This window comes from Pituophis catenifer, unplaced genomic scaffold, assembly GCF_029215685.1.
Source record: "Pituophis catenifer annectens isolate HBS135680 unplaced genomic scaffold, rPitCat1.0.hap2 SCAF_11, whole genome shotgun sequence".
In the NCBI taxonomy this organism is placed as follows: Eukaryota; Metazoa; Chordata; class Lepidosauria; order Squamata; family Colubridae; genus Pituophis; species Pituophis catenifer.
The window spans coordinates 2342738-2358488 of record NW_027256891.1 but is presented as its reverse complement, the minus strand read 5'-3'; the positions used below and the strand labels follow the sequence as shown (position 1 = coordinate 2358488).

Genomic DNA, 15751 nt, shown 5'->3' with positions numbered 1-15751 from the left:
TGCCACCTTGATTTTTGGTACCTCTTTCTAGGGTTGCCCTGAAGGGAATAATCTTTTTACAGGATTGTAACCATGTCAACTTTCATGTGGATGTCTTCCAGAGTTTCACTGCATTGAAGTTTGGAAATAATCTCCAATAAATAAGGAGCAAGTTTGAAGGAAGGACAACGCAGCAACCTTCCAACTGCCCATTAAGAGCCTCGTTGTGCCCTAGGGGGCTCTCAGGGCCCAGCCAGACAGTCGAAAAGGATGCCAGCATAAATTGTGCTGCCCTCATTGCCAATCCTGGTTCTGTGTAGGGGACAAATGAAGGAAGGGGTCGTGGGATTCCTTAGGCTTCATTTCTCTCCCAGCAATTGTCACCTGCAGGTGAGAAAAAAGCCTTTGCATACAATGGGCAAAATCAGGTGAGCAGAAGAGGGTGCTTGAACCAGAGGACTAAGCTGTGGTCCGGATGGCAGGACCAGACCATGGGGAGAGGAGAGAATCACATCTGGAAGGTCAGAAGTGGCCTTTGCCTCCCAGCTTGCCGCCTTTGCCCCCAACGGCTTTTGAGCTTCTGTGCAGGCTTCCTGCAGCTGGATTGCTGGCAGAACTCTTTAAAGGGGATCAGCCAATCTGGAGAAGACCTGTATTTGGGAAAGGCAACGGCCAGGGTGTCCTCAGGTCCGCTTAAACAAGTCAGCAGTGGCAGCATGATGAAAATTCCACCTTTGGCAGTGACTGTGCGCGTGACGCAGAGTAAATCAGGTCTAAAGCAGTTTTTCCCTGGTTTGTTTTGGAGATGTGAAGGCAACATATTTCATTGGCTTGGGATTCGCAGCACTGTGGAAACCCAGAGAATTGTTCAGGTCAGTAAACAAGTTAAATGTGTTGTGTAAACGCAGCCATTCTGGACCACGAAGCAGCCTGTTTTCTGCTCATCATTAATTAGTTTGTAGAAAGTGTGTCTCGCCATACATTGTGAATCCGGTCTGGAGTGTATTTATACCAACGACATCCGACTCTGGGCTAATCTTTCTGTGTCTCTTTCTTCTGCAGCGACTTCCTGGCAAGCATTACGATCATTAAGCCTGCTTATCATTGCGTGAAATACTTGCATTTCTCTCCCAGGTCTTCAGCCAGAGGCAGGAGTTCATAGCATTTGAGCAATGGTGTTTTTTCCTGGAAATTACTTCTGAATCTCCAGGTGACTTCAGACCAGAGAATTGTAAACAGCACAGAATGGCACTCCATAGTCCATTTCAGTGGTTGGCTGGGCCTAGGTTTTTTGTGTTATGTTATGTTTATTATATTTGTATACCACCCTTCTCCCGAAGGACTCGGGACAGTGAACAGCCAGCAGATAAAATACAAAAAAATACAAAATTTAAAACAATATTAAAATCCAATTAAATTAATTTGGCCCACAGTTAAAACACCCCTATATTAAAACCCATAATTTAACAATTTAAAATTAAAACAATTTTAAAAAGTTAGGTCAGGTCAGCCCGGCTTGATGAAACAGAAAGGTCTTTAAGGCACGGCGGAAGGTGCGCAGATCTGGGATCCGCCGTATCTCCGGGGGCAGCTTGTTCCAGAGGGTAGGTGCCCCCACAGAGAAGGCTCTCCCCCTGGGGGCCGCCAGCCGGCATTGTTTGGCCAATGGCACCCTGAGGAGCTCCTCTCTGTGGGAGCGTACTGGTTGGTGGGAGGCTACCAGCGGCAGAAGGCGGTCTCGTAAATACCCGGGTCCTAAGCCATGGAGCACTCTAAAGGTGGTAACCAAGACCTTGAAGCGCATCCAGAAGACCACTGGGAGCCAGTGCAGCTCGCACAGGAGAGGTGTTACATGGGAGCTCCGAGTCGCCCCCATAACCACCTGTGCGGCCGCGTTCTGGACCAGTTGGAGCCTCCGGGTGCTCCTCAAGGGGAGCCCCATGTAGAGAGCATTACAGTAGTCCAAGCGGGACATGACGAGGGCATGAGTGACCATGCATAAGGCATCCCGATTCAGAAAGGGACACAACTGGTGGATCAGGCGAACCTGATAAAAAGTCCCCCTGGCCACAGCCGTTATATGCTCTCCCCCCCCCAACTTGCAGAGAATCTAATTAAAATAGGGCATCTGATAAGACTTAGAATAAGAATAAGAAGAATAAGAATAATTTTATTTCTATACCGCCCTTCTCCCGAAGGACTCAGGGCGGTGTACAGCCTATTTAAAAACACAGAAACAAAACAATAATTAAAATTTAAAATCATTAAATAGTTAGGCTCCAATTAAAAATCCCAGAAATTTAAAATACCCCAATTTAAAACGTTATGTTAATAGCCCGGCCTGGCGGAACAACAGGGTCTTCAGAGCGCAGCAAAATACCCGGAGGTCGGAGATCTTACGTATTTCCGGGGGCAGTTCATTCCACAGGGCTGGGGCTCCCACAGAGAAGGCCCTCCCCCTGGGTGTCGCCAGCCGACATAACTTGGCCGATGGCACCCTGAGGAGACCCTCTCTGTGGGAGCGGACTGGCCGGTGGGAGGCTATTGGTGGCAGAAGTCGATCTCGAAGGTACCTGGGTCCTTTGCCATGGAGCGCTTTAAAGGTGGTGACCAACACCTTGAATTGCACCCGGAAGACCACTGGGAGCCAGTGCAGCTAGTGTAGGAGGGGTGTCACGTGGGCACAACGAGTTGCGCCCATAACCACCCGCGCGGCCGCATTCTAGACCAGTTGGAGCCTCCAAGTGCTCTTCAAGGGGAGCCCCATGTAGAGAGCATTACAATAGAAAGAGAGAGTGCTTTCCCAGATTATTGTTTATATGAAGCTGGATTTATTTTGGAAGCTGGAACAATTCATCAGTGGAACAACTTGCCTGCAGAAGTTGTGAATGCTCCAACACTGGAGGGTTTTCCTGCTTGAGGAGGGGGTTGGAGGTCCCTTCCAACTGTTATTCTGTTCTGCTGTCTTTGCCAAACCTGAGGATTTGGGGACAGTGGTGTCACAGTGGTTAGAATGCAGGTTAATTCTGCTGACTGCCAATTACGAGCAGTTTGGCAGTTTAATCAGTTAGAACAATTAATCAGTGGAACGACTTGCCTGCAGAAGTTGTGAATGCTCCAACACTGGAAATTTTTAAGAAGATGTTGGACAACCATTTGTCTGAAGTAGTGTAGGGTTTCCTGGCTGGGCAGGGGGTTGGACTAGAAGACCTCCAAGGTCCCTTCCAACTCTCTTATTCTATTCTATTCTATTCTATTCTATTCTATTCTATTCTATTCTATTCTATTCTATTCTATTCTATTCTAATCTAATCTAATCTAATCTAATCTAATTTAATCCTGACCGTCTGAAGGTTGACTCAGCCTTCCACCCTTCTGTGGTCAGTAAAATGAGGACTCAGATAGTTGGTGACAATACGCTGACTCTGTAAACCACCTAGAGAGGGCTCTAAAGCATTGTGAAGCGGTACATAAGTCTAAGTGCTATATTGCTATTTGTTGGAAGGGGAAGCAAACCAGCAAGATAATGGATGTGGGGATACCAGGGGATGGTAGAATAGATGGCAAAGAATTGGAGAAGCTCACAAAGTATTAAGATCTGGAAAGTGAAGTTGAAAATTGTGGTGATCCTGATAGTTATCATCACAGTTGAGCGCCTTACCCAAAAATCCTGCATGTTGACAAAATTCCCATTGGCCAGTTACAAAGGGTCACACTGCTTGGATCCACACATATACTATGCATATATTACAACAATACTTGGTTCTTAGGAAGAACCTGATATTTATGAAGACCAACACCAGCTGAAGAATTGGCAACTATAACTTCACATTGTTGTGATATAGAGTAATAGGTACTGTAGACAAAAATGCCAAATCCAATCTAAACTTCTGGCTGACTGTGCAACTACCCATTATAGTACCAATAGGCGCCTTGGGTGCAATCCCAAAACAACTGGACTGGAACACCATTGGAATTGACAAATTTGCTGTCAGTCATTTGCAAAAGGCAGCTTTACTCAGAACAGCTGACATCCTGCAGTGAGACCTTTAACACTATCAAACATTCACATCCCTTGGAAAGAACTTAATAGATAGACAAAAATGCCAAATCCAACCTGAACATCTGATTTTCTATGTGAAGAACATATAAATTGAATTTATATACTGCCTAACTCCCAGTGACTCTGGATTCAGAATGGGCTCCCAGACAGGGTTCCTGTATTAAATGCAACTCTGATAAGTAAAAATCATATGAGAAGAATAAAAACCAAGTAGAGCCTTTTTTGCAAACTGAACCGATGAAACAGCAAAAGATCTGCAGAGTTTTATCTTAATCTGAAGTTGCTTTATTTAGGAAAGGATACCAGCTTTAGTAGCAAAAGCCACGGTCACAGTTTAAGTTCTCTGAATGAAATTTGTGCCATGAGAAGAGATCAGGTAGAATGATCCGAAAGGATCCAGTTCTGCTCAGAGGCAAAGGAATGTGGAGAAGGAAGCTTGTTGGGGGGGGGGGCATCTCCCTGGTGGATTGAAGTAATATTTCTGCAGACCAAAGTACTGTGCCTCTGTTTCATCCCTTCGGTTGGCCATGTCAGCATGATGGGCTTCTGCACCATCAGCAATGTTGAGACATCACAACTGTTCATGGGAGGGTCAGCCTTTCACACCCGATCTCCACCATGGCTTTGTGAGCATCTTCCTTTGTGAGCTATCCAGGCTTCTCAAAGCCATCCATCTTGGCTGAAGAGGTGGACATTTCTGATCCAGAAATACCCTTCTGATCTGCAGCACAATGACTAGGCCGACTTCCTTGGGAGGGAAGCTTTCACAGTGTAGAAACAGCATGTTTCTAGTCCTCTGTATGATGTTTGCACAGAGTTCTATTCTTTGGGAAGGTGCACTTTAAGGCTCTTCGTTTTCCTTCCTCTGCAATCTTTTGCTCTAATCAAGTCCCATCCTGGGGGATTTGGGGAACTGGTGTCTTCAGCCGTACAAGGAATGGCCGAAGGCAGAAGAGTGGGGCTTCCTTTGCTACAGCTGAAATTTTGATGGGCGAGCACGTGGTCCCAATCCAGAACAAGTTCCTCTGAGCTAGGGCTATCTGCTGAGGAGGGTAAAAATATTCAAGATAATAATAATAATAATAATAATAATAATAATAATAATAATAATAATAATAATAATAGTAATAATAATAATAATTTTATTTCTATACCGCCCTTCTCCCGAAGGACTCAGGGCGGTGTACAGCCAATTTAAAAACACAAGACACAACAATAATTAAAAATTAAAATAATTAAATAGATTTGGCCGATTTAAAACCCCAAAAATTAAAATACCCCAATTTAAAATTATTATATTGACAGCCCTGCCTGGCGGAATAACAGGGTCTTCAGTGCGCAGCGGAACACCCGGAGGTCGGAGATCTTACGTATTTCCGGGGGCAGTTCATTCCACAGGGTTGGGGCTCCCACAGAGAAGGCCCTCCCCCTGGGTGTTGCCAGCCGACATAACTTGGCTGATGGCACCCTGAGGAGACCCTCTCTGTGGGAGCGGACTGGTCGGTGGGAGGCTATTGGTGGCAGAAGACGGTCTCGAAGGGACCGGGGTCCAATGCCATGGAGTGCTTTAAAGGTGGTAACCAACACCTTGAATCACACCCGGAAGACCACTGGGAGCCAGTGCAGCTCGCGCAGGAGGGGTGTTACGTGGGCACAACGAGTTGCGCCCATAACCACCCGCGCGGCTGCATTCTGGACCAGCTGCAGCCTCCGAGTGCTCTTCAAGGGGAGCCCCATGTAGAGAGCATTACAATAGTACAGCCGGGAGGTGACAAGGGCATGAGTGACCGTGCGCAAGGCGTCCCGGTCCAGAAAGGGCTGCAACTGGTGGATCAGGCAAACCTGATAAAAGGCCCCCCTGGCCACGGCCGTCATATGCTCTTCTAAAGACAGCCGTGCGTCCAGGAGGACACCCAGATTGCGAGCCCTCTCTGTGGGGGGCAAAGATTCACCCCCAATAGTCAGCGATGGCACCTGCTGACTATATCGGGATGCCGGAAGCCACAACCACTCGGTCTTGGAAGGGTTGAGTCTGAGCCTGTTCCTCCCCATCCAGACCCGCACGGCCTCCAGGCAGCGGGACATCACACCACAAGATGGTGGTGACCATGATGAAGGGATCAATGCTCTGCCCGTGTTTTTAAGGGTGCTGCATATATGATGCACTTAAAAACCAGGTTGATTGCACCATGGTAGTTACCATTTGTTGTGGCCCGTCAGCGGCCTGTGCAGATTGTAGCTGATTCAGACAGCGAGGAGGCTGGTGTGGTGCTGCACCAGCAGCCTGTGCAGCTGGCACTCGAGTCGGACAGTGAGGAGGCCGGAGAAGATGCGGTGCCAGAGGCGGGGATTCAGCCAGGGCCTTCAGAACCTCCAGAAGCTCCCTTAAGTGAAGAGGATGAAGAGGAGGAGCCTCTTCTCGATGCACAGGCGCGCAGAGCTGCCAAAAGGCAGGAGTGGCTCCTCAGGAGGAGGTCTCCTCGAGAGTAAGGCTTGGGGCTAATTGGCCACTCCCTTAGCTTATTTAAGGAGGAACGCTGACTGAAGCAATTTGCAGGGAACAACTTCGTTCACTCTCCTTGATCTTAGTTCTCTGCAAATTGCTTCTGGGCTTTCTGCCAACCATAGTAAGATTAAGATTATTTATTCTTTGGATTTTTGCAGGCTGTTAAGAAAGTTAATTAAGAGCCTTTGTTTGAAAAATAAACCCTGATTTTATTTTAGTAAACTAAGGTTCGTACAGACTTTGTGTATGCTGCGTTCTTTGGGGTCAGAAATGTTAGCAAGAGAAAAACACAGGAAGGAATGTGTGCTGATTGAAGGGCTTGGCTCTCAGTACGCTTTATCAAAATTGCTATGGCAACTTAATGGCTGTGGTTCTTTTTATTAAGACAATAACTCTTTCTTGAGGATTGTAATAGGAGAAGGATGGAGCAGTAACATGAGTTTTGTTAAAGCGAATTATAAATATCGGTGCTTACATTACCCGTTGCCTATGCATACGTATAACTGCATCATTTTCTCCACCTTTCCTGCAATGTATAAATGTGAGTGTGTCCTTTTGCTTGCGGCAGTCCTTCCCATGGTTTTCCCCAGGGAATTCCTCCAGGGCACGCTGAGTAAATAAATTCTGCAGTGAACCGTGATTATTGGTTGTGGGGTCCTGCGTTTGATTCCACAAGATCCCTTTCCTGTGGCCGCTTTTCCAAAAGCACCACCAAATTTAAGTATCGCATCATAATTGCTATCACTTTGAGACTGAAGTCATTGCTCAAAACCTACCCCCTCCCAAGTGGGTGAAAAATCCCAGCCTTGCCCCAGGAATTGTGGGCTGCTGCTACTTTTACCTCCTGCTCCTGCCACCGAGTGTTTCCTAAAAATAATGAAGTGAATTTCCAGACCTTCTCACCTGAAAGCGAATTCTGTCCCTGCTGAGGCCTCTGAAGCTCCCCAGCTTGATTTATTTCAGTCACAAATGGGTGTTCAAATCTGTAGCTTTCTTTTAGGCAAAGCACAGAGAAAGCTGCCTCTTCTTCTGCCCAATGTTTATCTACATCATTTTGGTCTGCAGATTATTTTCTTTCAAAATAATGACTTGTTAAAACCAGCGTTTCTCAACTTTGGCCACTTTAAGTTACGGGGACTTCTCCATGCTGGCTGGAGAAATTCTGGGAGTTGAAGTCCACGTATCGTAAAGCAGTCAGGCCCGAGAAACACTTCATGAAACACTGGGTTGGGCTCCAGACAATGAAGGTATCAACACTGACGTCAAGGCTTTTGGACTGCAATTTTCCCCATCACTCATGGAAAGCAGCAACCTAAAGTGATGTCCACTCGTGTAATGCTGATGTGATAAATTCTTGTCAGAAAGCCCGAGATGTGGGTGTGGCAAAGGGCTGGACAGTAGATGACCCAACTACAGAAGTGTTACTAAACTGGAGTGAGGCTGCTTCATTCCACATTCAAGCTGCCTGTTGTGATCAACTCGACAATAGAGATGTCCGTCTGTGCAGAGTTCCTGTGAGACGACTCCCTTGTCCGCTGAGTGGCGGCCTCTTGTTTGCAGCAATTAATGCCATCCCAGGTGAGCCTGAAGGCAGCCGATAGGGACCGCAGGGACTGACTGCTGGAAGCCTGCTTCTTACAGCACATTCCCAGCAGGGCCCTGAGTTCTGTGCGGAAACCTTCATTGAGCCAGCAGTAAATGAAGGGGTTGTAGCAGGCACTACTCATGGCAAACCAGTGGAAAGCAAAGTAAAGGCCATTGTTGCGATCGATGGTTTGGCTGGACATGAGGATCAAGTAGCAATTCAGGGGGAACCAGCAGACCCCAAACACCATCACGACCACCATCAACATCCTCAGGGTCATCTTCTTTTTCCGCTGCTGGGCATAATATTGGTCCATGGTCACATCGCCAATGGCGTTCCTCATCCAGAGTTTCTTGGCCACTGATATGTAAGTGACGGAGGTCACTGCCAAGGGCAGGAGATACAGAAGCACAAAAGTGGCCATGTCCAAGTACTTCCAGTAGAGAGCTGTCGGAGGAGGGAAGCTGGAGAGGCACGCCATCCGGATGGTCCTGTTTCTGGAAGACAGAAGATGATGAAACCATGTTTAGTGGAAGATGTTGCCCTTTGAAAGGTCCATCCTTGCACACAGGTGGCAGGGATCAAGTCTCCTTTCTATCTCCTCTCATTTTCTGCTTGAAAGAGGATGGACAACACAGCTCCTCTTTCGTCAGTTCACCCGTTCAGACGAATCAGACAAATCACTGAGAGCAATTTCTGATGCAACTGGCAAAAGTATCGTTTTGTAAAGATTTTGGCCAAAATTATTTGGTGGACGAAGTTAATAGAGGCACAAGCAATTTTCAAAAACATAGATACCAGTACTTAGATGAAATTATTTTTTAAATTGTTACTCATACCATGTTACAATCAATGAGTCCAACAGTTAATTGTATTGCCTGATTATTATCAATTTTTTACCGACTGGATCTCAGCTTGGACTCTGTCAGGATAAAAGAGAGCTGCCCGTGCTTTGCAGATCATTTGGAAGAAATGCTTTTTGATCTTGCATGAACACAGCAGAAGCCTGGGAGAAAAAGCTACTTGGAAAGAATCTTTTATGGCTGAATTCCTTAAATCAGGAATCGTTTTTTTCTTTCAGGTTTGCGTAATAGCTTGAAAAGAAGGGGAGAGGCAATTGCATTACCTCTTTAGAAACAGGGGACAGACAATTGCAATCACTTCCAAATTATTTTGAAATATGCACTTACCAAATATGAAGCAAAGATGCGTGAATAGCAAGGCTTTACTTGTATTTTTCCATCCATTCATATGTTAATTTTTAAAACATTATTGGGTTTAATTTTGACTATTAAACCATTCAAGATATGTTATGGAAATTTAAATATATAAATATATACACATACTCTGTGCATTTGTGTGTGTGTTTGTGCCTTTGAGTCTGTCTTGATTCTTAGGAAACACCTGGACTCGCCTCTGACGTTTTCTTCGCAAGATTTTCACAAACGGTTTGCCCTTGCCTTCTTCCTGGGGCTGAGAGTGAGTGACCGGCCCAAGGTCACCTGGCTGGCTTCTGTGCCTAAACCAGGGCCAGAAACTCAACGATGTCCTAGTTTCTAGGCTGGTGTTTTACACCAAAGTGGATCTCCTCTACACATATAGTACATGCATTCTCGGGAATGCCAAACACAACACAGAATCATACGCATGAAAGGCATGTCAGAAGGGTGTGTACCAGGCATGAAATGCTCCCGGTTCGGATCGGATCGGGCAAGTAGGTAGTGATGGCGGCGGGCAGTTCGGAGAACCGGTAGCAAAAATCCCTGCCCCCGCCCCCCATGCCCAGCTGGGCGATCATCAGAGGCTTTTTTTCTTTTAAATGCCTCTGACGATCCAAGCTCTGACGAGCCCAGCTGAGTTGCCTGATCGGCAGAGGGTTTTTTAAAAGCCCTCTGATGATCAGGCAACTCAGCTGGGATCGTCAGAGCCTTTCGAAAGCATTTTTTTACATGTAAAAAATAGTTTTAAAAGTAAAAAAAAAATTGGCCACGCCCATCCAGTCACATTACACCCTCCCACTAAGCCACGCCCACAGAACTGGTAGTAACAAATTTTAGATTTCACCACTGGTGTGTACCAAAATCTGCACAAAGGCCAGCGCAGTGTCACAGTACAAGCCTCTCCCCCGTGGGAAGTGCCTGGGGAGAAGGTTTCAATCCCTCCCCAATCCTTGTCCATCATTTCTGATGTTGAGAGTGGTGGCGGATGAGAGGCCTTCCTTTTTCTCTTTGGTGACCTTGGTCAGTCTTACCCGTAAGGCAGCCTCACGAGGTTCTGGTGGATGGCGTAGGGCAGAGAGAAGCAACTGGCCATCACCCAAATGGCCAGGATGCACAACCCTCCTTTCACGAGGGACATTCGGGGCTTGAAGGGATGCATGATAGCCTAAAAGAGAGTCAGAGTTAAGCAGGCGGAAACCCCGTCAAGCACCCAACCAGGTAGCACAAAAGGGGTGTCTACGGTTCAGAGTTGTGTGTATGAGCTTGACCTTTTTGACGGCCTTTGGGATGTCCCTGTGAACCCCGATGGTCAACGCTTCAGGGCAAGTTCATTTCAATCTTGGTGAATCCACTTCCACTAATAATCAGCATCTTCTGGTGGGATGCCTTCCCTTCCCCAGCTGCAGCTGCACCATTTATTCCAGCTGCAGAACAAGATATTCTCTTAGTGCAGAGCTGAGTCTGAGTTTGGGGCAGTAAAGAGGCAAGATCAGCACATGTGATTCTGCTGGGCCTTGGTTCAAAACGTGTTTAAAAGTGGATCACCAAAAAATTGAAGACAGTAAGGTCCGTCCTTCCTTCCTTCCTTCCTTCCTTCCTTCCTTCCTTCCTTCCTTCCTTCCTTCCTTCCTTCCTTCCTTTCTTCCCTGCCTACTTTTATATTTATATATCATGATGGCTTAGAAATTCAAATGTTTTAATTTTTAGTTCTAGCATAAAACTTTTTTTTTTAACATTTGGGAGAAGTTTTTTTTTTATTATTTCCTTTCTGATTTTTTTCATAGGCAATCTAATAGATTCATTTCATTTTTTCTTTCTCATATATAAATACACATACACACACATAATAAAAATAGAGCAGTGTGTACCTATTCTAAACTACATTTTTAATTGTACAATAGTAATATAGGTACATTATTACACTGCTGCTTAATTTTTACATTATAGGTATTTTTTAAAGGATGTATTAAAGGTGGTTCTTGACTTAATGACCATAATTGAGCCCAACATTTCTGTTGCTAAACGAGGCAGTTGTTAAATGAGTTTTGCTCCATGTTATGACCTTTCTTGCCCTCGTTGTTAAGTGAATCACTGCAGTCATTAAGTTAGTCACAGGGCTGTTAAGTGAATCTGGCTTCCCTGTTGACTTTGTTTGCCAACAAAGGTCGCAAAAGAGAATCGCGTGTCCTTGGGACACAGCAGCCGTAATAATGAGCCAGTGGCCAAGTGTCCCAACTGTGACTATGAGGATGTTGCCTTGGTCGTAAGTATGAAAAATGATCATAAATTACTTTTTTTTCAGTGCTGTTGTAACTTTGAAAGGTCACTGAATGCATGTTCGTAAGTCGAGGATTGCTTACATTGTGAGATGTTTTGAAAATTGAAACAAAGAGTTTAGAGATTTTTTAAAGGAGCCTTGGTGGTGCAGTGGACTAAACTGCTGTTAAAGTAGCACTTAGCTGCCAGCTGCCTGCAATTACTGCGAGTTCAATTCTCACCAGGCTCAAGGTTGACTCAGCCTTCCATCCTTTCGAGGTAGGTAAAATGAGGACCCAGTTTGTGGGGGCAATAAGCTGTCTTTGTATAAAATAGAACACCGCTCGGAGGGGGGGGCGAAAGCCCTACTAAGCAGGTATATACAAAAGTATAAAGGCTATTGCTTAACGCATTGTAAGCTGTCCTGAGTCTCTGGAGAAGGGCAGCATATAAACCGAACCAATAAATAAATAAATAAATAAATAAATAGATAGATAGATAGATAGATAGATAGTTCCCAGAAGAGATTCTAGAGTGGCCCTTACCTGGTGACGGTCCAGAGCAATGGCGGCAAAGGTCAGTGCGGACACGTGGATGGAGCAATACTGGACAAAGCGACTTATATGGCACATCAGTTTTCCAAAAACCCAGGTACTGCTGACAAAGCGCACCTAGAAGAGAAAGTTAGTCTCCGCCTAGAATCAGGTCTAAGGCAGGCTCCCCTTGGGCTTGTCCCGTGCCTCTCCTCCAGCAGAAGCCAGATGGTACAGCAGCCATCCCCTTTTGAGAGGGGATGGTTTCACATGAGCAGCAGGCACACGTGCAGCTCCGTTTGCACATGTGGCAGGCATGCGCATGAGCTGCTCATCACCTGCCACTCACACAAATGGAGCTGGGCACACATGTACACTCGCCTGCTGCTCACACAAATGCAGCTGCGTGCACAGGTGTGCATGCCCACTGCTTCTGTGGCCAGTTCCAAACAAGCCACAGCCCAGTACTGGGGCAAGGCCCAGGAGTGGGGGACCTCTGCTTTAAGTCTTCTCAAAGCAGACTTACTGGGTACATTAGGCTGGGAGAAACAGCTGAACATCTAAACTCAACTGCTCACTGAATTAACCGGACTCTGTTAAAATGGATAGCTTGTAATGCAACAGATTGAGAGAAACCCACCCACTCATTAATTGAATAAACTATTGAACACTGATTGATCACAGGTGGCGTGGCTCAGACCTTGGTGAAGAATGCACTGCCTGTGAGCAGAGCAAGTTGTTTTGGGCACCTGGGTGTTGGGTATGAACCCAACCACCCAGACTTCATAGGCTGTTGTTACAGCTATTCACACCACAAACTCAAACATCTAGGAAGAAAGGTTCCTCCCATCTTTAGGATGCCACGTCAACTTTCGGTGCTCAGGTGGGACCAGGCAAAGGTCACAATCTTACTCAGGTCACCATGAAAGCCCTCAAAAAAAGGAGCTAGTGGACATCCCATTTCCTGGGGAGATTTTGGTGGAGGTGGGGATTGGAAGGAGAATTCCATGGGAGAGGGGCAATGTTTCTGGAATGCCTTCAGCATAGCACAATTTCTGCAAAGACCAAGCCTGGAGCAGCCTTACACAGCCCAATGACTTCCAAGTGCATAGGATCTTAAGCCCCATCATTCTCCTCAAGAAAACACATCACAGCTTCAACTTTGAAGGACCACCCTCCTCCAAACTCTCTTTCTCATCCATTCCTCTCTGTTCTTTGAATGGTCTACTTGGGAGTATAATAAGATGGACTGGATCACGGACTTGAACAAAGCAAAACAAGGCTAATCCAGGAGGTGACCTTCAACAATTTCTCAAGACTACATCTTTTCAGATCTCACAGTCTCCTCTTCTAGCAAAAATGTTTGGCAAACGAAACACTTTTTCAGAGCTGAGGTGCTTTTCCTAAGCTTTAAGTCCTGGTGCCTTGGGCAAAAAGGAAGGAAGGAAGGACCCCAAATCCATTGGACTTCTCTAGAACTCTCCCTGCGGAATCCTGAGCCCCAGCGACTGGCCCGGTCTTTCAATGGAGGAGTCTACATTGGGGGGCCCTCTTCAGGAAGGCGATTGTGGGGCCAGGGTTACTTACCAGGGTGAAAGGCATGTTCAGGAGGGTGATCAGGATATCGGCTGCAGCCAAGTTGACAATGAAAAGGCCGGTGGCTGAGTGCATCCTCTTGTTCTTGACCACCACATGGCACACCACAACATTGCCAAAAAGCGAGATGCAAATAATGGCAGAATAAGCCACCATCAGGAGAGCTTTCACCGTCTGGCTCTGCGATTCCTCTTTGTAACCGGTGCCACTCTCGAATTCTCCTGTGGGCTTTACATCCAGGTCCTCGTGGAAGGAGGATCGATTGTGGAATGAAAAGAGGATGGAGTTGGTGCTGTTGGATCTTCCCACCCAACGGAATGACTTGGAGTCATGTGGAGAAGAGAACCACATGTGCCTGTTCATGGCTGGGAGAAGACAAGGCAACAGAAAAGTTTTCTTCTCTCCAGAATCAAGGGGACCTGGAGGGATGTCCCCCTTCTCCCAACTTCTCTCCTTTTAGTGCCTGTCCTGAACTCAACGTTCCTGCAGATTTTTCAGATCCAGCTTGGAATGGTGATTGTTTCCTTCCTCTTAAGTTCCTACAGTTACTGTCTGTTTCTTTTAATTTCCATTAGATTTTCCTGCTTCCTGTCTCCGCAGAGCTCTTCAAAAGTGTGGAGTTTGCTTTCTGTTCCTCCAGGCTGGTCAGTTTTCCCAGCAATCAAAGCCACGAATGAAGACAGAAAGGCTTAGGAGGCAAGCAAATCCTTTCCCAGCTTTTCTCCTTCCACGTCCTGCTCGGAAGCCAGGCTGCGCTGGACGCCTGCTCTGCCTTAGGTGTATCTGCAGCTGTTCGGATGTTATGCTGAGCGACACGAGCAGTGTCCTTTGCCACTTCTTTCCAATCCCAGATACAAGCGGGGCGGGGGCTGGGGGGGGGAAGAGAATTAGTTGCAAGGAAGCCGTTCCAGAGCTATTGCTGGGAGCTGCTTATCCATCGATCTGGCAGACCAACCTCCTTCAGGGGCTGGCTCCCCCCCCCTCCTCTCTTTCCAGCATTTGCATGCAAGCTCTGGGGAGGAATTGTTTGTCCACAAGTTGCAGCAAGTCACACCAGCATGAATGCAGGGCTCAGAAACAGGTGCTGGCAACAGAAATGCCTGAGAGGGAATGCTGGATCAAAGAGGGAGGGGGGGGGCTGCTGCTTCTTGCCAACCTTTTGTTGGCAAAGATCTTGCAGGTCGCCTTGCGGTCCACTGGAGAGGGCTCCCCTCCCTTCCTATAAAGAATTTGGAAATCAGGAAGAACTTAATCCAGGACCACCATAAATCCCAACAGTCTCCAGATGGGTCACAGCTTTGATCCAGTTTTTCCAAAAGCCAGAATCTACCCCACCCCTCACCTTCCCCAGGCAAGAAGTGGCTTCAGCTAAATGCCTTTGCTTAAATCTCTGATCACCTCCCCCCCACTCCCCCCCCCAAAAAAAACCTAGTCAAAAAAATCTGCCAAACTGTACCCTCCCAAAAAGACAGGAGGAGTTAAGGAGGCATAGGACCCCCAGCCCTCCGGTTTTATTCCCTATGAGCTATTGCTTTATGAGACAAGTACTGGATGAAGCCTTGGAAGGCACCATGCGCATATTCCAAGGTGCTGGGAAGTGTTTACAATACCATTTCTCAACCATGGCAATCCCAGAATTCCCCAGCCAGCTAACACATCTGCTTTACAGAGGCAGGAAGTCGATTTGGTTTCTTTTGCCACGTCTTGAGCCTTCAAGAGTCATTCTGGTGAAAGTGCTGCTCTCTCAAGTTACCTGTTGAACTACAACATGAGGTAGGAGGCTAACATCCAGAAAATCAACACAGAAGCCCAAGGAAACCGTGGGCATTTACACAGGCACACGCACACACAGAGAGAAAGAGAGATTAACAGATTAACCGAATTGGAAGGGACCTTGGAGGCCATCTAGTCCGCCACCACCCCTATCGCCCAAGCAGGAGACCCTACACCATTTCTGACGAATGGAAGCCCAGTCTTTCTTTCTTTACTTTCTTTTCTTTATTCAAATTTCTA

The 15751-nt window shown here is 46.6% G+C and overlaps 1 protein-coding gene across 1 annotated transcript; it reads right to left on the bottom strand.

The window, feature by feature from the left end:
- Nucleotides 1–7993: 7993 nt before the first annotated feature.
- GPR83 (G protein-coupled receptor 83) lies at nucleotides 7994–14101 on the bottom strand. Its single transcript, XM_070952105.1, has 4 exons — nucleotides 13730–14101; nucleotides 12155–12280; nucleotides 10385–10518; nucleotides 7994–8630 (listed from the first exon to the last, which is right to left on the bottom strand). The coding sequence occupies exons 1-4, from the start codon at nucleotides 14099–14101 to the stop codon at nucleotides 7994–7996; spliced, it is 1269 nt and encodes a 422-aa protein (XP_070808206.1).
- Between the last annotated feature and the right edge of the window lie 1650 nt (nucleotides 14102–15751).

Excerpts from the sequence above, each read along its gene's own strand:
- GPR83 (XM_070952105.1), bottom strand. The coding sequence starts at position 14,101 with ATGAACAGGCACATGTGGTTCTCTTCTCCACATGACTCCAAGTCATTC. Across the intron at positions 12,281-13,729 it reads TGAACATGCCTTTCACCCTG|GTGCGCTTTGTCAGCAGTAC; the intron begins GTAAGTAACCCT and ends TTTCTCTTCTAG. Across the intron at positions 8,631-10,384 it reads CTCGTGAGGCTGCCTTACGG|AAACAGGACCATCCGGATGG; the intron begins GTAAGACTGACC and ends TCTGTCTTCCAG.